The sequence below is a fragment of the Gopherus flavomarginatus genome, chromosome 1 (genome assembly GCF_025201925.1).
Source record: "Gopherus flavomarginatus isolate rGopFla2 chromosome 1, rGopFla2.mat.asm, whole genome shotgun sequence".
Taxonomy (NCBI): Eukaryota; Metazoa; Chordata; order Testudines; family Testudinidae; genus Gopherus; species Gopherus flavomarginatus.
In genome coordinates this window covers 95,038,779-95,066,626 of record NC_066617.1, presented here as the reverse complement: position 1 = coordinate 95,066,626, position 27,848 = coordinate 95,038,779, and the positions used below count along the sequence as shown (strand labels likewise).

General features: G+C 42.8%; 1 protein-coding gene across 5 annotated transcripts in view; it reads right to left on the bottom strand.

Annotated features, from left to right (window-relative positions):
- The window catches only part of UBN2 (ubinuclein 2), a 120,806-nt gene that overhangs the window by 65,781 nt on the left and 27,177 nt on the right, over positions 1-27,848 (bottom strand). For all 5 annotated transcript variants that reach the window (XM_050953778.1, XM_050953787.1, XM_050953784.1 and 2 more), the window contains exons 4-6: positions 17,888-18,025; positions 16,847-16,959; positions 7,627-8,125 (exon numbers count right to left, since the gene is read on the bottom strand). In XM_050953778.1, the coding sequence (XP_050809735.1) occupies positions 7,627-8,125; positions 16,847-16,959; positions 17,888-18,025 (750 nt within the window). The remainder of the gene's footprint in view (positions 1-7,626; positions 8,126-16,846; positions 16,960-17,887; positions 18,026-27,848) is intronic.

Below are 27,848 nucleotides of genomic sequence, written 5' to 3'. Positions count from 1 at the left end.
AAAAAGCCGAAATAGTTGCTAGATGGACTTTGTTTGATCAAACTAATGTTTTAGGGATAACAGATAATCCAGAATATGATGCATTGGTAACCAGATCTGGAAAACAGATTTCTACTGGAACAAAATAGAGAATCTCTTCCACTTTGCTAGGTGAATATACCCAGTGGATTATTTTCTACAATTTAAAATGCATATCTTAACTCCTCTTGCACAGCCTCTTCCTAGGAGGTTAGCCACAGAGCGATCCAGTCTGTCACATGGAGGGCCTGCAGTATGGAGTGGAGGTGACGACTGTGGTCCAGAGAGATTAGATGTGGGTCTGCTGGCAGAGTGACTAACTTTGATCAAGTGGAAAACCAGTGTTGCCAAGGTGAACTTGGAGCTATAAGTCTGATCCATTGTATGGTCCTATCTGATTTTTAACAATACTCTAGGAAAGAGCAGAACTGGAGGAAATGTGTGCAAGATCAGGTTTGTCCAGGGTAACAGAAAAGTGTCACGGAGACTCCAGGCTGTGATTTTGTTGAGAGTAAAACTGATGACATTGCCTATTGACTTTTGTTGCAAAGAGGTCTACCTGGGGAGTCCCCTGCAGCTGGAAAATGGACTTGGAAATGCCTGATAGAGACCACTCATGGTGGTTGGTAAAACAATCTGCTTAACTGGTCTGCCAAATTGTCCTTCATGCATGGAATGTGAGAGGTTTTGAGGTTGATTTAACTGGTGATGGAAACGTCCCACAGGTTGATTGCCTCTAGGCATAGACAGCAAAGAATCCTGTGGCACCTTATAGACTAACAGACGTTTTGGAGCATGAGCTTTCGTGGGTGAATCCCCGCTTCGTTGGATGCATGTAGTGGAAATTTCCAGGGGGCAGGTATATATATGCAGGCAAGCTAGAGATAATGAGTTAGTTCAATCAGGGAGGGTGAGGCCCTGTTCTAGCAGCTGAGGTGTGAGGGAGGAGAAACTGGTTTTGCAACTGGCAAGCCTTTCACAGTCTTTGTTAATCCTGAGCTGATGGTGTCAAATTTGCAGATGAATTGAAGCTCAGCAGTTTCTCTTTGAAGTCTGGTCCTGAAGTTCTTTTGCTGCAGGATGACCACCTTAAGGTCTGCTATAGCGTGGCCTGGGAGGTTGAAGTGTTCTCCTACAGGTTTCTGTATATTGCCATTCCTAATATCTGATTTGTGTCAGTTTATTCTTTTCTGTAGCGACTGTCCAGTTTGGCTGATGTACATAGCAGAGGGGCATTGCTGGCATATGATGGCGTATATTACATTGGTGGACGTGCAGGTGAATGAACCGGTGATGGTGTGGCTGATCTGGTTAGGTCCTGTGATGGTGTCGCTGGTGTAGATATGTGGGCAGAGTTGGCATCGAGGTTTGTTGCATGGATTGGTTCCTGAGCTAGAGTTACTATGGTGCAGTGTGCAGTTACTGGTAAGAATATGTTTCAGGTTGGCAGGTTGCCTGTGGGCGAGGACTGGCCTGCCACCCAAGGCCTGTGGAAGTGTGGGATCATTGTCCAGGATGGGTTGTAGATCCCTGATGATGCGTTGGAGAGGTTTTAGCTGGGGACTGTATGTGATGGCCAGTGGAATCCTGTTGGTTTCTTTCTTGGGTTTGTCTTGCAGTAGGAGGCTTCTGGGTACACGTCTGGCTCTGTTGATCTGTTTCCTTATTTCCTCGTGTGGGTATTGTAGTTTTGAGAATGCTTAGTGGAGATTTTGTAGGTGTTGGTCTCTGTCTGAGGGGTTAGAGCAGATGCGGTTGTACCTCAGTGCTTGGCTGTAGACAATGGATCGTGTGATGTGCCCGGGATGGAAGCTGGAAGCATGAAGGTAGGCATAGCGGTCGGCAGGTTTTCAGTATAGGGTGGTGGTAACGTGACCATCACTTATTTGCACCGTGGTGTCTAGGAAGTGGACCTCCCATGTAGATTGGTCCAGGCTGAGGTTGATGGTGGGGTGGAAGCTGTTGAAATCGTGGTGGAATTTTTCCAAAGTCTCCTTCCCATGGGTCTAGATGATGAAGATGTCATCAATGTAGCGTAGACAGAGAAGGGGCGTGAGTGGACGAGAGCTGAGTAAGCGTTGTTCCAGGTCGGCCATAAAAATATTGGCATATTGTGGGGCCATGCAGGTGCCCATAGCGGTGCCACTGATCTGGAGATATGTATTGTCATCAAATTTGAAATAGTTGTGTGTGAGAATAAAGGCACAGAGCTCAGCAGCCAGTTGTGCTGTGGCATCATCAGGGATACTGTTCCTTACAGCTTGTATTCCATCTGTGTGTGGGATGTTTGTGTAGAGAGCCTCTACATCCATGGTGGCTAGGATGGTGTTTTCTGGAAGGTCACTAATGCATTGTAGTTTCCTCAGGAAATCAGTGGTGTCATGGAGATAGTTGCAAGTGCTGGTGGCATAGGGTCTGAGCAGAGAGTCCACATATCCAGACAGTCCTTCAATGAGAGTGCCAATGCCCGAGATGATGGGGCGTCCAGGATTTCCAGGTTTGTGGATCTTGGGTAGCAGATAGAATAACCCTGGTTGGGGCTCTAAGGGTATGTTGATTTGTTCCAGTGTTAGTTTAGGTGAGTGTCCAGAGTATATGGTGCAGTTTCTTAGTGTATTCCTCAGTGGGATCTGAGGGAAGTGGCCTGTAGAATTTGGTATTGGAGAGTTGTCTGGCAGCCTCCTTTTGGTAGTCAGACCTGTTCATGATGACAACAGCACCTCCTTTATCAGCCTCTTTGATGATAATGTCAGGGTGGCTTCTGAGGCTGTGGATGGTATTGTGTTCTGCACGACTTAGGTTATGAGGCAAGCGATGCTTTTCCACAATTTCTGCCTGTGCACGTCGGCTGAAGCATTCAATGTAGAGGTCGAGACTGCCATTTCGACCCTCAGGAGGAGTCCATGTGGAGTTCTTCTTCTTGTGCTGTTGGTGGGAGGGTACCCGTGTATCAGTGCACTGTTCAGTATTGTCCTGAAAGTATTCTTTGAATCGGAGACGGCGAAAGTAGGCTTCCCAATCGCCGCAGAACTGTATCATGTTGGTGGGGGTGGCAGGGCAGAAAGAGTCCCCGAGATAGGACAGACTTTTCTTCTGGGCTGTGTGTAGCTGGATAGATTGACAATATTTCTGGGTGGGTTAGAGGTACCATGGTTGTGGCCTCATGTGGCAGGTAGGAATTTAGACAGATTGCAGTCCTTTTTCCTTTGTAGAGAGGTGAAATGAAATGAGTAATGTAGATCTCCTGTCTTATTTTAGTGAAGTCCGTTTGTATGGAAGTTTGTTTATTAATGAGAGTCTCCAGGTTGGAGAGCTCTTTTTTGATGTTTTCCTGTTTGCTGTATAGGATGCTGATCAGGTGGTTCCTCAGTTTCTTTGATAGAGTATGGCATAATCTCTCACTGTGGTCTGTGTAGTATGTAGATAGCAGTGGATTTTTCACCTTTAGTCCATTTGGTATGATGTCCATCTGTTTGCATTTGGAAAGGAAGATGATATCTGTCTGTATTTGTACAAGTTTCTCCATCAGGTTGATGGATTTCCACTCATTTCCACTTCAACCTCCCTGGCCATACTATAGCAGACCTTAAGGTGGCCATCCTGCAGCAAAAAAACTTCAGGACCAGACTTCAAAGAGAAACTGCTGAGCTTCAGTTCATCTGCAAATTTGACACCATCAGCTCAGGATTAAACAAAGACTGTGAATGGCTTGCCAACTACAAAACCAGTTTCTCCTCCCTTCGTTTTCACACATCTCACCTGCTAGAACAGGGCCTCATCCTCCCTGATTGAACTAACCTCGTTATCTCTAGCTTGCTTGCATATATATACCTGCCCCCTGGAAATTTCCACTACATGCATCTGACGAAGCGGATATTCACCCACGAAAGCTCATGCTCCAAAACGTCTGTTAGTCTATAAGGTGCCACAGGATTCTTTGCTGCTTTACAGACCCAGACTAACACGGTTACCCCTCTGATACTTCTTCCACCTGGATATTCAAGGTGGAACCCACTCTTTTTAAAAGGTCTTGATGGGCCAAATAGTCAACAGGTGGAGGTGACGAATCCTCGGAAACCACTGCCTCATCAGGCAATGAACAGGATGAAGCCAAAATTAGCTAAGGTAGACCCTCCACTGGCTTTTCAAAGGGGAGATTCACCTGAGCAACATCCTCCTGCTTGGTACTGAGCCTGGTACCAGGCATGCTCTCCTTGGTGGGATGGTACTTGACCTTACTTGATGCAGCAGAAAGGGGTGGGGGTGGAAAGGACCTGGCAGTAGGGGGGAAATTCTCAAGGGTTCCAAAACAGCAATTGGTTAGGCAGAGGAGCCTAATTACTTCCAGGCCATGGATTGCTACAGGTCACTCAGGACAGTCCCTGCTCTGGGGGCCAGGGTGTTAAGACCTCAGAGGGGAATGAAGAAATACATGACATGACTTCATAGTCTGAAGATGAATCAGCCTCTTCTGACCAAGGAGGAAGGGAGGTGCTGTTCATGTTTGTGCTGGTGACCAGCACTGGAAGTCCTGGGATGATGGTAATAGAGAAATCATCTCCAGCTTCCCTCTTGATGGCTCTTGGATGGCCCATGATACTAAAGTCTGTATTGTAGTAGCTGGCAAAGTTTGACCTGTGGTCTTCGGTACCAGATAAGAAGTCTCCTACACCTAGGGTGACCAGATCACCCAGGTCAAATATCGGGACGCAGGGGGGCAGGGTGGGGGCAGAGAGGAAAAAAATGGCAGTAGAGAAAAAATAAAAAATCCCCCACCTCCCGATTCCTCCTCCCTCCACGAGCGCTGGAGGGAGGCCCGGGAGGCTCAAGGGAGTGCAGGGCCGGGGTGAGTGTGAGTCCGCCCTGGCCCCGAGCAGGCAGAACTCAGGCGCGGTACCTGGAGGGAGAGTAGGGGGTGGCCTGCGGGGCCAGGCGGCAGCTGTTCTCCCCACCTGGGTAGCAGGACTCGGGAGCAGCCGCTGCTGCAACTCCCACTGCCGCAGGGGGAGGAAGCGACTGCTGGCCAAGCTCAGCGCCTGTGGCTCTAGTGCCCACGAACCCCCCGAGCCCGGGCCTGCTGCGGGGATCCAGCGTGCACACTGCGAACGCCCAGCCCCTGGCCAGTAGCATCTGGGCTGGCTGCCCAGCTGGTGCAATCCCACGGGCGGCCCCAGAGTGGGGGCAGCAGGCCCCAGGCCCACCATCCCGCTCGGGTCCCGCAGGGGAAGGAATGGGGCTGGGCTGCCGATGCCTCCGCCGCGGGATTGCACCAGCTGGGCAGCCAGCCCAGATGCTGCTGGCCAGCAGCTGGGTGCAGCGTGCGCGCTGCTGGGTCCCCGCAGCAGGCCCAGGTTCGGGCCCGGGCGCCAAAGCTGCAGCTGATGAGCTCCACGTGCTTGGCCACTTCCTCCCCCCGCGGCAGTGGGAGCTGCAGCGGCGGCTGCTCTGGAGTCCCGCTGCCCAGGTGGGGAGAATAGCCGCCGCCTGGCCCCAGGGGCCGCCCGCTACTCTCCCTCCAGGTAAAGCGCCAAAATCCTGCCTGCTCGGGGTCAAGCCGGACTCTCATTCACCCCGGCCCCGCACTTCCCTGCGTCTCCTGGACATGGCGTGCTTGGCAAGAGGAGGGGATTTGGGAGGGATCCAATGGGGGAAGGAGGGGGCGGAGTCAGGGCAGGGGAGGGCACAAACCCTTCTGGGCTCCAGAGCCTTTGCTTGTTTATCCAGTGTCCCAACCAAACACTGGTCGGGACGCGGGACAAACAAGCAAATATCAGGACAGTCCCGATGAAATTGGGAAGTCTGGTCACCCTACCTACACCACCTGAAACAATGGTACCGAGAGGCTCAATAAGTCACTTGCAGCAGTATAAGCCACTGGAGTCGATGGCACCAAGATTGCCTCTGATGAGTCAATACAGACAGCACAGAGGAGCTTCACAGTGCCACTTCAGGGGCCGGATGCGACAGTGCCTGTGCCAGATTCGACAGTCCTGACTGAGCAAATGATTGTCTCATGGAGTGCCTCAGCTTCGAGTGCTCTCTACTTCCATTATCTGCATGCCTGCTGAACTTCGGTGACACAGATTCTCCCTCTCCCTTTGGGGGCAGACCTGCGATGTTACTTCCTCAGCACTGGGAAAGGTGACCAGTGCAGAGACTCAGACAATACAGGTGGAGTGGTCCTCACTGAAGCCAGAACACTCAGCATCCATTCAAAGCAGGAAGGTACAGCGCTTCTTCCATAAGGAGAAATTTAAGTCGGCCTGTCCTGTCTTTCTTGGTTCTAGATTTAAAGTCCCTACAAAATTGAGACTGATCCCTGATGTGCAACTCCCCAAGACGCTTCAGGCAACAGGAATGCAAGTCACTCAGTGGCATTAGCTCCTTGCAGAAGTAGCAGGGCTTAAATCCTAGTGACCAAGACATGCCCTAGTATGGTTCCCAGTAATGGGAACTGAAGTTTTTGAAAAAAATTTAAAAGAAAAACATAACCATCGCTAACACTATAAACTACTAAACTAATAAAAATGGATACAAGTTATATATAAATAGAAGGACAGAACTTGCAATTGCATGACAACTGTCATGGGCGCTAAGGTACTGAGGAGGGAGAGGTTAAGGACAGCCCCACCCTCTATCCCACCATGCACCAGTGCAGGGTAGCTGGGGATGCATGTGCCACTTCAATGGGTATCCTTGAAGGAAAAAATTGACCATAGTGCACTGGGTGCATGCTACCCCTGAAGTGGAATGGACATATAATCACCTAAAGAAAAAACTAACTAGTTTATTTTTCATCCTTCAAATTGATATACACACAATAAATAAGCAGCATGGTGAAAAAATTAATACTTTCAGTTTCAACAAGATTAAGGTTACAATAAAATAACTTAGATTTTATAAAAAACTAAATCCTCAAAGATTTTAAACCTGACGGTATCTTTGTGAATGAACTTGGACTCTGTCCTCCTTCCTACCTCGACAAATGAAAATGTTCAGAAATCATTAAAATTAGCAGAAGAGTCCAAGTTCTAAAAATTACCACTGAAACTGGAAGGACATATTGTGTCTCTCTCTGACACAAAGTGGGAAAGTCTCTTGAAAAATATCACCAGTTTGCCCCTTCCTGATTGAACTTCACAAGAAGGGCAGGAATAAAAAGACAATATGAGCAAAATAAATGAGCAAGGAATTAGGAGTTAAAGATGGAAAAGATTTAAGTCATCTAGTCTATCGAAGCCCAAACCTCACTAGTACTGGATTTTTCTGTACAGAATATTCAACTGTTTTGTCTAGTCGTTTTAGTTCAAGCGATGAAGTTCCCACTATTTCCCTATGGAAAGCATTCCACAATGAGGTGAAATAAACTAAACAACAGATCTTGTTTCTGGCAAATATTTCCTTTATATTCAACCTACATCATCTTTGCTTAGTTTCACCTACTTAATCTTACTCACAGCCTCTGGGGGTGAACCAAACAATTATGATCCCTTCCTGATATTTCTACCAGCATTTAAAGGGTATGACAATGCAGCTTAGGCTGTAACTATTACTCTTGGCTCTCAAGGGTCCTTGAATGCAATCCCCTACCAATGAGTTTACACTTACTATTCGTAGGTCTCCAATGCGCTTTTCAAGAAGTACAGGCAGGCCTTCTGGGAGGGCAGGCACCTGCTTCGGTGTCATGACCTGAGAGGTGTTGGTTGGCTGAGTGGCACTTCCATTCTCTCCTGATGGCTCGGACACTGGGCTGCCATTAGAGGTGCCGTCAAGCAGCTTGTCAAAGTCAATTTCTCCCAGAATCTCCAGGGCACTTTCGGCTTCCTGCAGGAGCTCATGCTCATTTGTGCTACCAAAAATGGAGAGGACAGGATCGGTAACCCTGAGGTTCAAGTCTGAGACATCATTTCCTGTGGTAGCCAAGGAGGAAGGGGCTTTACTAGGGGTGGAGGTGGCAATAGTCACTGGGGGTTCTGGATTGGATTCTTTCTTCCTCAGGGCTTCCTTCTCCTTTTGGAGCTTCCGGAACACGGCTGCCAAAGAAAGCGAGTCCTTGTATAACTTCTTCTTCTTCTTTTCAGATTTGTGTGAATTTAAAGCCAATACTCTGCAGAGAATGGAAACTTTTGTTAGAACGCATACAACTGTCAATGCCAAAAAGTCTCTTTCTGCAAGCATGTGGGAATTCACAACAGCTCAAAAATAACCAGTGGGGACAAAGAGCAAAGTCAGGTTGTGTGCATGCACCATGAGATTTTTACCCAATCAAAATAATATAGACCTCATTGCCAACCAAACTGCTCCTTTTCCATGCTGCCCATCTCTTCATCATCCACCACTACTAAATCCTGCACACAATACAGTATTAACAAAGTAAAGCTTATCCTAATGAATGATGAAGAGCAAATTATGGAGGAATCAGTAGACTCCATAGTTAAAGACAAGAGTCTAAACTTATATTCTAAAGCTATTTTCTCCATTGCCTTCCAAATATTTGAATGGTGACCAGTTTGCTTTTGATTTGGTATATTTAACTATCATAATGGCAGAAATTTTTCCTAAGAATTTTGAAAGTGTAGGATTAATGTTTATATCCTACTCAATCAAAATGAAGTTCTTATATATTTCCTCAATTTCTCTTTTTTTTTAGCACGTTATAAGCAATAGCAAGTTTTCAAAGTTAATTCTTAGACACTCTCAAACAGGTCAGTTTTAGTTCATGAAGAATTAACCGAGAGTCAATTTAAGAATCTTTACCTTTATGTACTATCCAGAGAGAACAGGAAGGATCAAACCAAATGATAGTTTAGTTACGCTGCCCGTTTGTTACAAATATTTAAGATTTTGGAGGACTATAAAATGTTCTCCAGGATCAGATAACAGAAAACATGACACTATCCCATTGGATACATATTTTTAAGTCTCACCTAACAAAGGCTGCATTGGTAGGAAGACTGGATAGGATGGATGCCTGGAGCAGGAAGGTAGGGACTGAAGAGGTTAACAGAGATTTCCTGAGACGGGAAACCTGATGTGGTTATGAAATGTAACGAGAGCAAGCAGGACAGGAGAGTCTAGTTGTGGAAAGAAGGGCAGGTGGAGTGGCAGGGAGCAAACAGAAGATGCACACGAGAAGAAACATGGCGAAAAGATGAAAAATAGTAGACTAGGAGATAAAGGAATGACAACTTACAGCAGAAGTAAAAAGGAATAGGTGTAAAAAGGAATCACTACAGTGAGAAAATGAAGAATGAGAGGAGAAAAGTCTGCATTAGGAAAACACATGCTGCAAGTGCCTCAAATGCTGTCTTGTTTGGCATTATCAACCTGGAATTCAGTATCATCTTAGAGCTCATCATCAATGAGTTACTTGACATCGGCGCTCAAACGCTGTATTTAACATATTAGGATTTCACTAGTGCATGAATGCCTGAGTATCACAGCACTTCAAGCACTGAAACATTCAGCACTGAAATCTTTACACATGAAATCTGATGGTGATATACACAGTTAGAAAACTGCAGGGAATGATATAGGAAAGGCATGGAGAAATGCTGGGAGTAGGAGGACTGGAGGCATAAAGAGCAACAATACTGCTTTCCACCTTACCTTTCTAGCAACACTTTCTATATAGTTTCCTTTCTCACTGCACGCCTCTATGCGCACCTGCTGTTAACAAAATGTGAATGCAGCAAAGGAAAGCAAGGGCACAAAGAGATAGGCGACATGAAAAAAGGAGACTAAGGATGGGAAGGGAAAAGAGAAGAAGGGAAAAGAGAAGATAAAATATTGCTGGTAAGGGGCCCTGGGCAGAACAGAGATGCTGATCTTCATGGACTCCAGGCTCCTTCTGCATATAGTAGAACCTCAGAGTTACAAACACCTTGTGAACGGAGGTTGTTCATAACTCTGAAATGTTTGCAACTCTGAACAAAATATTATGGCTGCTCTTTCAAAAGTTTACAACTGAACACTGACATAATACAATTTTGAAACTTTACTATGCAGAAGAAATATGCTTCTTTCCTTTTTTTTTTAGTAGCTTACATTTAACACAGTACTGTACTGTGCTTGCTTTTTTGGTCTCTGCTGCTGCCTGATTGTATACTTCCAGTTCCAAATGAGGTGTGTGGTTGAATGGTCAGTTCATAACTCTGGTGTTCGTAACTCTGAGGTTCTATTGTACTTAATTTCTCCTGCTTCTCTCTTCCCTGCTCAATGTTTTGTGTCATTACTATGGATATTTAAATATTAAATTACTAATGCAAAACCATGGGTTTCCCAAGCAAGAACTTCATTAGCTAAGAGTTATGGTTGGAAGTGCTACTACAGAGAACAATTATAAAAATTAAACTGTGGAAATCACTAGCTAAGGTATTCAATTCTGATGCTAAACTTCAGGCATGTCTATAATGCCCCACAGTTCAGACTAAGGAGGTGTGAATAGCAGTATGTACCAAAGTGCTGCTCGGTAACTCCCCCATGGAGATACTGTGGGCGTGAACTCAAATCTATATTAGTGTGAACTCAGGACCTTTAAGACTGCACCCACAGCATCCTCATAGGAGAGAGAAAGCACAGCTCTTTGGTATATATTCGCTATTCGCATTCCCTTACTCCAAAATGCAGGGCAGAATAGACATGCCTTTTCCATGCAATTCGTTAATGTACACCTACCTAGACCACAAGCTTCTGTCTGAGCAACAAACCAGTCTCAACTTTGCATCTGTATTGCTGCTCTGAAGTTGGGGAGAGAAGAAACTCAAAACAACCTTTCCACCCATAAGAAGTTTGATCTCAATGACAACAGCCACTATAATGCATTATTGAGACTTGTAAAGTAGATGAACAAACACTATTCTACTTTATAGCTATATATAGTCTACTAATCATACATAAGAATGGCCATACTGGGTCAGACCAAAGGTCCATCTAGCCCAGTATCCTGTCTTCCAACAGAGAGAATGAACAGAATAGGTACTCATCAAGTGATCCATCCCTTGTCACCCATTCCCAGCTTCTGGCAAACAGAGGCTAGGGACACCATCCCTGCCCATCCTGGCTAACAGCTATTGATGAACCTATGCTCCATGAATTTATCTAGTTCTGTTTTGAACCCTGTTATAGTCTTGGCCTTCACAGCATCCTCTGGCAAGGAGTTCCACAGGTTGACTGTGCATTGTGTGAAGAAATACTTCCTCTTGTTTGTTTTAACCTGCTGCCTATTAATTTCATTTGGTGACCCCCTAGTTCTTATGTTATGAGAAGGAGTAAATAATACTTCCTTATTTACTTTCTCCAGACCAGTCATGATTTTATAGACCTCAAGCATATCCCCCTTAATCATCTCTTTTCCAAGCTGAAAAGTCCCAGTCTTATTAATTTCTTCTCATATGAACACTGTTCCATACCCCTAATAATTTTTGTTTCCCTTTTCTGAACCTTTTCCAATTCCAATATATCTTTTTTGAGACGGGGTAACCACATCTACATGCAGTATTCAAGATGTGGGCATAACATGGATCTACAGAGAGGTAATATGATATTTTCTCTTATCTACCCCTTTCTTAATGATTCCCAACGTTCTGCTCAAATTTTTGACTGCCACTAAACACGGAGTGGATGTTTTCAGCAAACTATCCACAATGACTCCAAGATCTCTTTCTTAAGTGGTAATAGCTAAATTAGACCCCATCATTTTATATGTACAGTTGGGATTATGTTTTCCAATGTGCATTACTTTGCATTTATCAACACTGAATTTCAGCTGCCATTTTGTTGCCGAGTCAGCCAGTTTTGTGAGATCCCTTTGTAGTTCTTTGCAGTCTGCTTTTGACTAAACTATCTTGAATAGTTTTGTGTCATCTGCAAATTTTGCAACCTCACTGTTTACTCCTTTTTTCTAGATCATTTCTGAACACGCTGAGTAGTACTGGTCCCAGTATAGACCCCTGGAGGACACCACTATTTACTTCTCTCCATTCTGAAAACTGATAATTTATTCCAAGCCTTTGTCTCCTATCTTTTAACCAGTTACTGATCCATGAGAGGACCTTCCCTCTTATCCCATGACAGCTTACTTTGCTTCAGAGCCCTTGAAGAGAGACCTTGTCAAAGGCTTTCTGAAAATCTAAGTACACTATATCCACTAGATCCCCCTTGTCCACATGCTTGTTGACCCCCTTAAAAAATTCTAGTAGATTGGTGAGGCATGATTTTCCTTTATAAAAATCAAGTTGACTATTCCCTAACAAATTATGTTCATCTATGTGTCTGACAATTCTGTTCTTTATTATTGTTTCAACCAGTCTGTCTGGTACTGAAGTCAGGCTTACCGGCCTATGATTACCAGGATCACCTCTGGACCCCTTTTTAAAAATTGGCACCACATTAGCAATCCTCCAGTCATTTACAAAGGGATATAGTATGTGATCATGTAACTAAAGGCGATAACACCATGGACAAGGAGACCAAATTAGGATTGCACAGGTAACCTTCATTCTGCATTTGCTAACTTGAGTGCCTATCTTTGCAAACTTAACATTCTTTTAACTTGAAGTTGTGTGCAATCCCTTTGGTTTTTAAAAAAAACTGAAAAAACAGATATTCCATCATGTGGAACCGAGAACAATGTAGGTGACAACAACAGAGCTGGAATCTTTGGATTCACAACACACATCTCTGCCACTTAAGCTAACAGAGTTACTGATGGCACTATCAGACTGTCATCATGTATATATGGGCCAGCCACTAGAAGTGGATAAGAAACACTGCTAATGGGGTTCACAGATATTTGCTGACAGCAGACGTAATGGAAGGTTTGGGCATTGTGGGTTACATTCCAGGTTCTGGAGGGGAGTTCACTCTAATGGCCCCCTCAAGCCTAACTCCTTTTGCCCCAAGCTCTCCAAGTTATACCCATCCCAATCGTCTCTTTGCCCTCCCCACCAGCTCTTTGTATCCTCCCTCTAGCTTCTCATCATGGTCTCAGTCTTCTCAGCTAGCAAGTACTAGCCTTCCCTCGGAACAGCACATCTGAGTCTTCATTCCTCCACCTCAGCTCCCACTCCCAGTTTCTCTCCACAGGCTCTTCACTCCAGTCTCCTTACTTCCTTACCTAACCAGTTCTAGCCCCCAACCTACCACTGGCTCCTCATGTGATCTCTCTTCCCTGCTGCAATGGCTCTAAATCCTAATCTTCCCTCTGAACTGATTCCCAATCCTGTCTCATACCCACATTTCCCTTCCCCACAGCTGTCTCCCAATTCTAGTCTCCCTGCCCTCACAAGGCAAGCTCTTACTTCCACAGTTCTATCTCAGCCCCAGTCTTCCTCCATCCTCTTGTCCCAATCTACTCCCTCTACTGCCACCCATCCCAGGTCCAGTTCTCACCCCATCTGCATTCAAGTCAAAAGGCTTTTTCCTCCTTGCTGCCTGAGTGCCAACAACGGGAACACAAACTACAAAGAGAGAGAGTCTCCCTTTTTTGAAGTTAGTGCCACTGCAGCCAGAAGCAGCAACTGCAAGGTAAGTCTTGCTCAGTCCCTGCCGCCCTGCAGAATTTAGCTGCCAAACTCCAACAAGACTCTATTGAGCATATATGATTTGAGATTTTTTTTTTCCAGATCTTTAGAACTTGGGCAAATGTGTGGGGTTTAATCACAGGAACAGCGAAATACACATCCAAGGCCAGGATGACACCTCTGCCAAATTTCCAGTCACTGTTCCAAAGCATGGTGGCACTAAACTTCTCAATGACACAGTTTTTGGATTTGACTTTAACATGGGCAAAACCATTTACTTTTTCCTAATCTTACTTTCACAAACTACTGAATCATTTTTGCTGAAACAAACAAAAAAAACAGCCTGAGGAAGGCACCCAGCATGGGAAATTACAGCCCACATGGCTAAAATCTGGCATACTTATAACTGAGCAATTGAAAACAGGGTCTTTATAATCAGAATGGCTGTGTAACCTTAGCTAAAGATAGTGCTATTAGTACAGCATGTAACAAACTCCTTTTTGGACTAACAGCACAGAGTGTCATAACTCTATTTCTATATTTGTCTGTGTACATTAGGCTCTCTGAAAACCTTATCACCATGGTATACAAAAGCAGATAGTAATGGATGAGACAATTACACGGATGAGACATTTACACAAGTATATGTATATACACCATCTAGGTTTACATCACTCTTCAGATTTAAGATTTCATCTTGTAGAAGACTGCTTAAATTCCTTATGATAAAAATCATGTTGAAGGAATACTGAAGATGGGAATGGTAAAGTTATGATAGCAATATATTGGCATTTTAAAAAAAATGTCCTATGTCCAAAACTTCCATTCTGCATAACTACTTAAAGTTCTTCATTCAAAAAGAACAAATCTTTGAACTTAAAGGCCTCATTTTGCAAGCCTTTAATATGTTGAGTAATATATATATATATATATATATATATATATATATATATATATATATATATATATATATATATATATATATATATATATATATATAGTGTATACTCGATCATAAGCTGGTTCATTTATAAGCCAACCCCCCCCAACATGTATAAGTGAAAACAAAATTTTTATAACCTGACCCTACAATTCAGAGGTCAGCAAACTTTGACTCCCGAGCCATCAGGATAACCACTGGGGGGCCGAGATGGTTTGTTTACCTTGAACGTCCGCAGGCACGGAGGTAAACCTAATTAAACAAGGTGTCCCGGCGTGCCAGCTGCTTACTCTGATGGGCCTGGACAGTAACTGGTGGGGAATTTTTGAGGGGGGGGGGAGGAAGCTGGGACTCAGGGGAGTAACCCAGATGACCACCCCCACATGATCCCACCCCTAGCCCAGGACCCCCACTCTCTCCCCATCCCATCCCTTTCCACCTTATCTGGGGAGGGCCAGGGGAGGATGTCTCTGACCTGGCTGGAACTGCTCCAGCAGGCTGGGCAGCACGGCCACAGCCTGCTCCGGAGGCCACAGCCTGTTCTGGGGGGCGGAGCCGAGCAGCACAGCTGCAACCTGCCAGCCCCAGAGTTGCAGCTGCTTTGGAGTGTGGGGGGAGAGCAGCGTGGTGGCCAGAAGCGGAGACACACTGGCCCCACCTCTTCCCTTCTGTCTCTGCTGTCTGTGCTGCTTCTCCTTGCTCCCTCCGTTGGGAGGAGGGGCTGTGTCCTACCTCTCCCTCTCTATACCCGTTCATAAGATGACTTCCTCTGGTGCTTCCTTTTTTTTACTAAAAAAATTCGGCTTATGAATGAGTATATACCGTTACTTCTGATTAAGATCACCACTTTAGATTATTAGAACAATTAAAGCTATTCAAATTTTCACAAGTGAAACAGAGTGATGGGCCAGAAATTAAAATCTGAAGTCTCCAACCAACAAAGACTTGTGCGCATGCTTAACTTTATGCACTAGTGAGTAGTCCCACAAAAATCAATGGGACTATTCAGAGTGTGTAAAATTAAGAACATGCATAAGTCTTTGCAGGATGGAGGCTTCAGTTTGTTCAATGACACACTAGCCTGAATGTTGTCACTTTCTGATTCGCATATACTAATATTATCTCAGTTGACAATATTGCAGTATAAATGTAGAGGAAAAATATCCATTAATTTTCTTACTCTCTTAGGTGAAAACATTTTTGTCCATATTACATTTTGTAAAAGTCTCCCTCACTCCTCTTCAAAAAGGAAAATAAAATTTTGGACAGAAAACTAGATCAGCGCCCATTTAGCTACCCAAGCAATTAAAATAAAACCAACATCATATTCTATTATAGACTAATTACATGACAAATTTCTGTTTTCTTAGGTTTCAGCTATTACTGACAGTAACAGTCTCAAACTTGCATTTTAATCTTGTCAAATGTGGGTTTCCTTCCAACTTTAGGCAACTGACTTTCTCCACATAAGTTTTTTGGTTTGTTTTTTTAAATAAGAATGGTAAAAGTGAAATTTATAAATCAAACTTGACTAATTGATCAGAGATATATATTGCTTGTAAAGCTGCATCCCAGAACAATTCTTACAAAATTTATGGTCACATTATTTTAAGCCCCTGAAAAAGGAGTTTTAAATTGGGAAGTATGATATAAACCCCATTATTGCGCTAACACTAGGAAGTCCCCGGATAGTGACTGAAAATCTTATATAAAAGGCTGTACCACTAACATCCAGACACACACCACTGCTCAAGTCCTAAAACAGCAATATATATCCATTTTAGTACAATGGACTGACCCCACTTCTATCCCACTCCCTCACTGTTCTTTTGATATCCACATGTCACAACTTCACATTTAGGCTTGGAAGGATTAGATTCTTATCGGTGTCAGCCAACGTCGATTTCTCCATACACAAACCCTTAAAAAAAATTTTTTATCTATAATAATGGAAATTCATAGAGGGCAAAGAAAGAAAAATAAAGTTTGATAACTTATTGAAGTCTGATTTAAGGATATTTCCTTTGTATATTTTGACATGTGATAATTTTTTTCCAACAGTAATAAAGCATTAACTTCTTTGAATCTCACCAGCTGTCATTAAATTGTTTGACCCCTTCCGTAATTTTCCACAGCGGTGAAAATTTAAGTAGATAAAAATCTAAAAAAGCTTTACAAAACAAATATCCCTCAAAATTAAAAAATAAAACTCAAGTTCTGCCTACCCTATTTATGTTTAACTATATTCAGCTAAAAAGTCAAGACTGGCAAACGAACTCAACAGGGGATGAGGGGACATTAAGCTATTGCTTCTCTTGTTGCAGTGAGGTGCCCTCTCTTTTAAAAACCTAACAGATGGACCTACCCCAGTTGCTTAGGAACTTTCATTTTCCGAGGCTTTTTCTCCTTCTCTGTGCCCTCCTCTTTCCGCTTCCGCTTCTTAATCCCATGGTCCTCTCCTTCTTTTAGTTTGGACACCTAAAGAATCAAAAAGGTGATAGCGTTACCTCTGCTCTACAATGTTTTTATACAATAAGTGCTTCAGCCTCATGTCTAGCAAGTCAGAGCCGACATCATCACTGTTAAGCAACTGGATTTAAAAAAAAAAAAGGGGTGAAGGGCACTCCTTCACTGTTTAGCCCACCAAGAGCTCAAGGCCTCAATTACATATTTTCTTATGTACTTTCTTTTTGCTTCTCACCACTTCAGATGACAAATTAGACATAAGTGTTCTTAGACTAAGGGCTTGTCTTCATTACCCAGGTGAAGTCAACCTACGTTACACTACTCCAGCTACGTGAATAAGGTTCCACCCTTGTGCTACTGGAGTGCATGTCAATACTTGAATATTAACAACAAATGTTTTTAAAATTAAAAAGATACGAGATAATGAGACTGACATCACCTCGGGGTGAAAGTAATTAATTTCTTATCGGTACGGGGACCCAACCCGGATCCGGGCCTCCGGAGAAAAGGGCAGGGCTTGGGGTCAGCCTCCCCCAGCCACCCCATCCATGCTGCCTGGCCCGCATCACCTAGGGCTCTGGTGGTGATTTAAAAGGGCCCAGGGCTTTGGCCGCTGCTGCGGTAGCAGCGGCTGGGAGAGCCCCTTTTAAATCGCCGGCCCCAGGGCACCTTCCCCTTTTGCCACCCCCATTGGCAGCCCAGCCAGTAGTCCCTGCCAGAGGGTCCTTTGCCACAGCAGCGCTTTAATGTCAGCTGGGTACGGGCTGCTACTGGCTTCTTACCGGTATGCCGTACCAGCTGCCTTCAACCCTGCATCACTTATATCTCTTTATCAGCAAGCTTTCAGTTTCTCATTTTGTTGTAGCCAGATTACGAAGCCTTTCCTGATTTTCAAAATCAGCCATAAATTCCAAGAGGAAAAGAAACTAAGATCACTTGCTTTAGGTGGCCTGTGCTTTTTGTCCTCTGCAAAGTCTTCATCCTCTGAATCAGATGCTTGGCGGAATTGCAATGTTCCCGTGTTGATGTAAAATCCTCCATATTTGGTTGTCAGAGATGCAGGAACCAATTCATCATACTGGGCAGGAAACAGAAGAGTCAGGTAATTAACCAACATCTATCACTTTATTAATAGGAAACAATTCACTTATTTAAATACAGTCTCTGAACATGAGGTATTAAACACAAACATCTTACATAACTTGCTAGATTTCAAATCATAAACATACCAGTGCTGCTGAAAAGTTATTTGTCAAGGCTGTGGAGTGCTAGTGTCATAGTATCAATCAACTGCTTTTGAAGCAACTAATAAAAGTTCATATTTGGGAGAAGGCCAGGGTCACCACACTGTTGATGACACACTATCCATGGAGTGGCAGCAGTGGCACACCAAAAAACACCACCTGTTAGATGTCGTCCCGGTTTTATAGGGACAGTCCCTATATTTGGGGTTTTTTCGTATATAGGCTCCTATTACTCCCCACTCTCTGTCCCGATTTTTCACACTTGCTGTCTGGTCACCCTATTAGGAGATGTAACAACAGTCATCTACGTCAATATTCCATTTCTGACAGTGTCTACTACCAGAAGGTTCAGATGACGGTACATGAAACCATATAGCAGACAATTACTGAATAACCACCCAAAGGTCAACATAGAGTTGTGAAGAAATATTCTATCAGTTACTGGGTGACTTGCATACTGCTATATGCAGGTTTAATATTTAGTATACCTGGATTTTTTTTTCAAAATCCTACTAAGATCTTGGCCTCACCAAGATGCGCTAGCCACAGACTCCACAGATTTATTATAAGTTGAATAAAAATATCTCCATTTATCAATTTTTAATGTGTTTGCATTTCAGTTTCACAGAATTCACTCTTATTTTTCTAGTATGAGAAAGAATACCCAATTTACCTTCTCTATACCATTCATTTTTTTTGCATGCCTCTAGCATGATCCTCTCTCAATTTCTCTTTAAATGGTCCTTATCTTTCCATGCCTCTAATTATTTTCATCACCTCTTCCTAGACCCTTTATTTCTGCTATATATTTTGAGATAAGGTGACTAGACAGAACAGAACATTGCAAGTAAGCGGGGGGACACCCATGAATTTATGTGCAAGCTTTATAATATTTATAATCAATTTATGTAGGGGTTTTATAATATGTTCAGTGTTACAATATTTTCAGTATTATACTTTTAATATTTTTTTTTTAACCTCTGCTCAGTGTGTTTGTTTCACTGAGCTGTCTGCAATGATACCCAGGTTGTCTTCTTGTGTAATTACACTTAATTAGAACTCAGCAGTGTCTCTGAATAGTTCATATAATTACTTCCACCGTGCTTTACTTTGTCAACATTAAATGTCATCTACCATCATGTTGCCCATTCAACTGGCTTTGAGAGTCATCTGTAGTGCCTCATTATCTTCTCAAGTAGCCTACAGAACATAAAAGTTACCATCTTACAATTCCTAGCTCACAAATGTATCACATACCACCAATGGTAGCATAAAACACTATACCACCTCAAAATTAACCTTATGCAATATAATCATCGAAATGTAGGGCTGTAAGGAACCTTCAGGAGTCAAGTCCATCCAGCTCCCTGAGCTGAGGCAGGACCAAGTACACCCAGACCATCCTTGACAGGCCATGTTGGTAACTATAGATTTATTCCTACTTTGTTTACCCTCACTCAATCAATTTCTTGTAGATATTTTGCTAGCAGTGTATGTTCAAGAAGGTTCTGTACACAGAGAGTAGCAGTCTTGTTGATTCACTCAGGAACAACATTCCATAGAGTATCATGAAAGAAGTGCTTGCAAGAGGACTAGAAGAGTGGGGCATTGAGCAGTAGCATGAAAGGACAATGAAAATGAGACAAGCATGTTAAGATTGATGAAGTGGAAGAGGGAGTGGAAGAGATGAGAAGGTCATCTTGAGGGGTGAGAAATGTGATATTGGTGACAGCATTTTTTATGGGGAGTGGTGAAAGAATGGGAAATCTGTACAACACCTGTGACTACGAGTCCAGAGAGAAGACATTTACAATACCTACGAGAAAAGATTACAAGAACTATCACAACTGTAGTGTACAGACAAATGGATTTGTGAACTATTTTGAAAGAACAAGAGACAGCATTTGGATGTGCCTTAGAGGTATTAGACATAGGACATGGAAAAGTCAAAGGTGACCTCAAAGATACAGGCCTAAGCAACAGGGAGATTGATGCTTGTCAAATATGAAAGAAATGGAGAAAGTGGCGGCTCGCAAGAAAGAAAAGGAATTGTTCTCTGCCTATGTCAGCTTGAGCTGAGACACATCAATAAAAGGAAATGTTGGAGACAGGAGAAGATCCAAAACTGAACAGATGGAGACAAATTAGGCGCTAACAAGTGAATGAGAGTCACTGGGATGGAGATGGTAACTGAAGACATAAGAGCATATGAGATCACTTCATGAAAAGAGATAAAATGAGGAGGGGAAAAAATCAAGAACAGAACAATGAAGGATGAATAATAAGACAGAGATGGTCAACAAAAGCCAGGAGAGGTAGGTCAAGAACCAGAAAAGAACAGAATAGCAAAAGCCTAGGGTGACTAAGATGTGAAGGAGGGTATGATCAATGGCATCAAAAGCAGTTGAGTGCTAGAAGGAGGAACATGAATTAAAAGATCTTAAGATTTGACTAGGAAGAGGTTGCTAGAAGCCTTGATGACAGCAGTTTCAACAAAATGAAGGAGGCAGAAGCCAGACTGGAGGGGATCCAGTAGAGAGTTGGAGATTAATGTGGCAGTGTTTGTAAATTATAATATTTGATAAGGTCATAGGTAAAAAGAGTTAAATGGAGAAGGCACTGGAGAAAAAGGCAAGAGGTTAAATGAAGATGAAGGAGGACACAAAAGTGGTGAGGGAAAGGAGGTTAGGAGGCGAGAGGAAATGGGGATCACTGGAGCACACTGAAGTCACAAGATAGATAATGGAAGTGGGAGGGGGAGGTAGTGTTAGAGGGAGAGAAAGTGGAAGGCAGGTAGAATGAAAGGCAGAGAGAGGTTTAAGGTGAGAATCAACAGTAGAAACAGGCAACAGGGACTTCAGGCATAAAAATCAACAAGGGGAGAACTTGTAGTGGAAGAACTCCATGCAGCCACGTAACTTTCTTCATAGACTCAGTGATGCAAGAAGATAAAGGAAGTTGGAAAAGAAAAGGCTGTGAATGATGATTATCTTTTAAAAGATGGAGTGGGCATTCCACTGGGAACAGGAGTAGATTTAGTGAAGTTGGAATATGTAAGGTCAAAGGAATGGGGATGCAAGTGATGTCAAGGGCAAGAATGCAGGGAGATTGGAGGTACCCAAAGTTGGGACAAATGTCATCCCAGGCCAGGTAATGGTGGCAGTGAGAGAGAAGAAAGCAAAAACAGGGAGTGAACTGTCTGAGGGTTGGGAAGGAAGTGCTGATATGAGTGGAGAAGAGAGTTGTATGAAAGAAGTGGGATGACAGAGAAAAGCAGGAACTATGCCACAGAAAGTTAGTCAATCAACCAGACAAACAGAAATTTAAAGGCGTTCATTCAGTATGTATAAAACCAAACAAGTAGAATGTAAACTATCCAGTGGTTGAATAAGCAATCAAGCAAATAGCAAACAAGATCAGTGAGACACAGATGGACAAAAATATACCAGTTGATGTTTCAAAAGTGGCTTGTGAAAGAGTGTCAAAGAGCTTTTTGAAAGCCCACAAAAATTCATCCAGCTCAAAAAAATTCTAGTAGACTTGACTTTCCTTTACAGAAGCTATGCTGGTTTGTAACCATCATATCATGCGTGCATAATTTATAATTCTATATTTAATTTTCTTTTCAGCCAGTTTACCTAACCCAGAAATAATGCTAACTGATCTATAACGCCCATGATCACACCAAATGACTTTTTAAAAAAATAGGTACAACATTTGCTAACTTTTAATGCTCCACTGTATTAGCTGATTATGTGATTATATAATCTTGGGAGTAGCTTAACTATTCCACTCTGAAGCTCCTTCAGAACTCTTGGATGAAGAACATTTGGTCCCTAGTGAGAAAGAACTCTTGGATGAAAAATATCTGGTCCCTCATCAATTTGTTCCTCCTTGTTCCTAATGCAAAGGAGCCGAATGATTTCTTTGAAATGTCTTAATTCTCTTCATTCGCTGTGAGACTAGGGGGAAAATTCTTATCACAGGACCATAGAAGCTAAAACTTTAGATATGGTTTTCTGATGAGAAAAATGAAGAGCAACTAGCAAAATACTAAAAAAAAAAAAAAATTGCTGTTAATTTTTAAGTACATCGGAAGCAGGAAGCCTGCCAAAAATCAGTGGGGACACTGGACAATCAAGGTGCTAAAGAAGCACTCAAGGAAGACAAGGCCATTGCAGAGAAGCTAATGAATTCTTTGTATCAATCTTCACTGCAGATGATGTGAGGGAGATTCCCACACCTGAACCATTCTTTTTAAGGGCGGAAATATGAGGTCCTGTCCCAGACTGAGCTATCAGTGGAGGTGGTTTTGGAACAAACTGATAAACTGAACAGTAATAAGTCACCAGGACTTCATGGTATTCACCCAAGAGTTCTGAAGGAACTCAAATATGAAATTGCAAAACTACTACTGTGACATGCAACCTTTTGCTTAAGTCAGCATGTATCACATGACAGGAGGATAGCTAATGTGACACCAAAATGTTTAAAATGCTCCAAAGGCGATCCTGGCAATTACAGGCTGTTAAGTCTAAATTCAGTACCAGGCAAATTGGTTAAAATTATCGTAAAGAACAGAATTATTATATAGATGAACATGATTTGTTGGGGAACAGTCAACATGGCTTTTGTAAAGGGAAATCATGCCTCACCAATCCATTAGAATTCTTTGTGGGAGTGAACAAACGTGGACAAAGGTGATCCAGTGGATACAGTGTACTTGGACTTTCAGAAAGCCTCTGACAAGGTCCCTCATCAAAGGCTCTTAAGCAAAGACATGAATAATGAGATAAGAGGGAAGGTCCTCTCACGGATCAGTAACTGGTTGAAAAGACAAGAAAAGGGTAGGAATACATGGTCCATTTTCACAATGGAGAGAGGTAAATAGCAGGGTCCCACAAGGATCTATACTGGAACCAGTGAGGTTCAACATATTCATAAATGATTTTGAAAAGGGTAAACAGTAAGGTGGCAAAGTTTGCAGATGATACAAAATTACTCAAGATAAAGTCCAAAGAAGACTGAGAAGAGTTACAAAGATCTCACAAAACTGAGCAACAAAATGGTGGATGAAATTCAATGTTGATAAATGCAAAGTAGTGCACATTGTATGTATAGTTGAGATTGTGTTTTCCAAAATGATGGGGGTATAAATCAGCTGTTACCATTCAAGAAAGATCTTGGAGTCATAGCAGATAGTTCTCTGAAAATATCTACTCAATGTACATCAGCAATCAAAAAAGCAATGTTAGGAACCGTTAGGAAGGGGCTAGATAAGACAGGAAATACAATGCAACTATATAAATCCATAGAATGCCCACATCTTGAATATTGTGTGCAGTTCTTGTTGCCCCATCTCAAAAAAGGCATATTAGAATTGGAAAAAGTACAGAGATGGCAACAAAAATTATTAGGGCTATGGAACAGCTTCCATACACAGAAAGATTAAAAAGATTAGGACTATTCAGTTTGGAAAAGAGACGGCTAGTAGCGGGGATATGATATGTCTATAAAATCATAAATGGTGTGGAGTAAGTGTTATTTACCCCTTCACATAACACACAAACAAGGGGTGAACCAATGAAATTAATAGGCAGCAGGTTTAAAACAAACAGAAGTCAACCAGTAGAACTCATTGCCAGGGAATGTTTTGAATCCCTAAAGTATAACTGGGTTCAAAAGAGAATTAGATAAGTTCATGGTGGATAGGTCCATTAATGGCTATTACCCTAAATGATCAGGGACACAACCCTATGCTCTGGGTGTCCCTAAACCTAACTGCTAGAAAGTGGGACTGGACAAAAAGGGATGGATCACTAGATATATTTCCCTGTTCTGTTCACTTCCTCTGAAGCATCTGGCATCAGCCACAGTCAAAAGACAACATACTGGGCTTGATGGATCACTGGCTTGAAGCAGTGTGGCCAGCCTTAAGAAAGGCTGTCCCTCTCTTGGGTTGCGGACTCATTCTCAAAAGTTAAAAATGAAATTAATTGCTCATGACTGTTTAAAGGCAGTTCTTTAAACAATCATGCACACTAGTCATTCTGTTTTGGACTATTGTGCAAAGGCTCCTTATTTTTGTTCTTATATTTAGCATGTCTGAATCTCAGTCAGAAATATTTAGGTTTGTCTCTAATGTAAGAGAACTATAAGTCTCAGTTCTGATACAGACAGAGCACTGCTTTACTGCATTATATCCGAATTCATGTTATAGTGGGTCACGTTATATCGGGGTACAAGTGTATTTAGATTTCCATTAACTGTGAAAGTGTCTTAAGTTTTTCACATTGGTTTAATATACTCTTCTGCACCACATGCTTTAAGATTACTTGGCTCAGGGCCATCAGTACTGCCTTCTGGTGATTTAGGATTTTATTTTTATTTGGTTTAATTTTAAACCCAAGGAACTCAGGGTGATTTGATGTTTTCCAGACATTTCTCTTTGTAAAAAAAGGTCAACCAAGTTGGTGTGTAGTTTTTTTAAATACAGATGTTTAGTTTGGAAATTAATATTTGGCACTATGTTAAGCTTCCTGGCCCTAACAGCACCAAAGGCTTCAGTTCAGTAAGGTACTTAAACCTATGGCTAACTTTAAGCACCTCAGGTGTCTCAGAGTCAATGAAATTGCTCATGTGCTTGAATTTAGACACCTGCTTAAGTACCTTGCTGAATTAAGTACTACAGAGGCCCTTTCCCTTCTAAAAGGGAATCAAATTACACTTTATAGAAATAGCAAATAATTAAATTGTTGTTAAATTTTACTATAAAGCCTACTCAGGCTCACTTGGCAAAAACAACTGCCTTTGAACTATCTGACTGTAGTTTGCAACACAGCTTCATTCTTCATCTTAAACTAACTGTCCACGACATTTGCCAGGTTCTAGAAGTTACTATACCACCTACTTTGTCCTGCTTGGGGGGGGGGGTGGGGGGGGGGGAGAAAGAGAGAGAGTTACTTGCTAGTAACTGTTCAAGACACACCTTTGTGCATTCACACTCCTAGGATATGACACTCCTGGCATCAAGGTACAGATGTGCCCTGAAAAGTTGTGTCTATTGAGAAGTGGTCAAGAGAGCTCGGGTGAGGGTAACAGTGCACTTTTTTAGGCCTTGTCTACACCACAGAATTGTGTTGACAAAAGTTATGCTGCTTCAATTAAAGTACTTTAATTAAACCGCTGTTGCATGTCCACACTATGATCCTTGTGTCTGGCAGCAGAGTACATCCACACTAGCAGCTCTTGCATCGAAACAGAGAGCAGTGCACTTTGGGAAGCTTGCCCACTATGCAGCTGGCCACAGGATACTTTGAGAAGGGTTTGCAATGCCTCCTGGGGCAAATACAGTGTCACATGATGCAGGTTTCTCAATCCCATCATTCCATGGGCATCCTACTAGATTGCCAGCTGCTTTTCAACTGACGTGTATGGGGGGGAAGAGAGAAAGAGAGCACACGTGTAGGAAGGAGACAGCATGTTTTGGGGAAGCATGCGAGAGATTGTGTATGTGGGGAGTGTATATGTGAGAGATAGTGTATGTTGGGGGAGAGTGAGTCAGCAAGCTGTCTTAGTTCAGACAGCAGCCCAAGCAACCAATCCTGGGGGAGAGGGACACCCACCACCATATCAGTCCCCAGCTGTGCTCAGCAGCCTCTTCCCCTAACACTGTCCCACCACCTGCCCACTCTGCCTGACAGCTGATTTCACATTAATAGTTCTGTGATTCCCTTTGAGTTCTCCCACAGACTCCTAAGATACCAGGAGCTGCATCCTTATCAGCTCTGAGAGCTCTCCACCCTGAGGAATGTCAAAGTTTCCCAGAGTTTTGAAAGGGGAGGGGCATAGTGAGCAGAGTGGTCATAGTGGACATTGTGGGATACTGGGGGAGGCCAGTTATGTTGACGTAATGAACGGCAGAAACTACACTGATGCTTTGTCACTTTGCCATCAAAAGAAGCTTTGTGGTATGTACACCTCCACTGTTTCGTCAGCAAAAGCTACTTTTTGCCGACAAAACTGTGTAGTGTGGACACATCTCCCAACCGCAAAGTGCTGTGTTATGTATGGCTCAGATGTACAGGGGAAGGCGGAGAGGTAGCATGAACACAGAGGAAACTCTAGGAACCAGAGCGACTAGTAAGTAACCTTTTTCTCTTTGAGAGCCTCTGAGTATTCTAATTTGCAGATCATCAAACAGTGCTCTACCAGAAGTACATCAGGCAAGGAGTTCTTCACTAAATATGCACTGTAGCACTGCGTTCCAAACTATGCATCAGAGCATAATGCTAAATCCAAGGATCAATGTCTGTGAAAGTATGCACTGAACTTAAAGTTGCTGCTCGGCAAATCATGACATAGTGGGTCTTGCAGAATGGGTATTTAAATCAAGGGGTACTGGTTTCCTAGCTGACATGTAGCAGCGTTCTATGCACCACCTAGCCCAATATAAAAGTCTATTTGGTAATAGGTTCTACATGGCATTTCTCCCCAAATGCTACAAATAGCCCATTAGTATTTTCTAAAAATGTCTCTTTTTAACCCAAAAAGAAAGTGCCCTCACTACATCTACAGTATGTAGACAAGTTTCTTAAGTGGGAATGGGATTGGGGGGAAATACATTGAGATAGGTGGAAATTTGAGTCCAGCTTCATGCATAAAGTGGGATGGGGCATCACAATGATCTTGTCTTAGCCACTCAAACATATACTAGTGCACAATCAGAGCACTGATCTCATGCTTCTAGAAGGGACAAGACCTATCAGGAGGGATAGTTTTGATTAAAAAATGTTGAAGAGGCTTGTGCAAAAGGCTCATACAGAGGGCCCATCAGCTTCATTAAAACGAGATTTAGGTGTCATAAAAGGAGAGGCAGGAAGTAAATTTATCATAACTTTAAGGAACCTGGATACCATCAGATATGAGAAGATGGATTTGTCCCTAACAATTGCAAGAAAGCAAATATTGCTGTCAAACAGACTTTTATGGAGAGTATGGCTAGGTCCTGAAACTTAAGATGTAGGAGGTACTCTAGAACTGCAAGGACCTCAGCTGGAGACGGAGTGAGTCCCTTACCTATGGCCCAGACAGTCAACCGTTTCCATTTTTGCATATTGCATTTTAAGATAGAGAAGATAGAGTCCTGGATTGTAAAAGGACATCTGAACCCTCCAAAATCAAACTGTCCACATTTGTCAGGTAGTTAGCCTCTGCACTGCAAGATGGAACATCTCTGAGCTGGGATGCAGAATCTTCCTTTGCTATTGAGACAAACATCCAGAGATAGAAGGCAGCAGGTATGGTGGTTCTCTGGGCCACCCGCAGTGCTAATGAGGTCACCTTGTGGCTTTTAATAGGATGTTGACAGTATGACCTGATTTTCTTATGACCTTGAATATCAAGAATGGAATGGAAGACATATAGAAGATGTTGGCTCCAGCCCAACAGAGAAACATCCTTAAGAAAGTTTTTGTCTCAGAGTGCTCTTGTGCAATACACTTGGCAACTGGTCTTTTGTTTGGTCACAAATCTATTATTGGTTGGGCCTATCTGTGAAATAGCACACTAGCTCTGCTGGATTCAAGGATGGCTTTTATTGATGATCCTGAGACTTCCTGCAAAGCAAGTCCTGCCCATACGTTTGCCTTGCCTGCA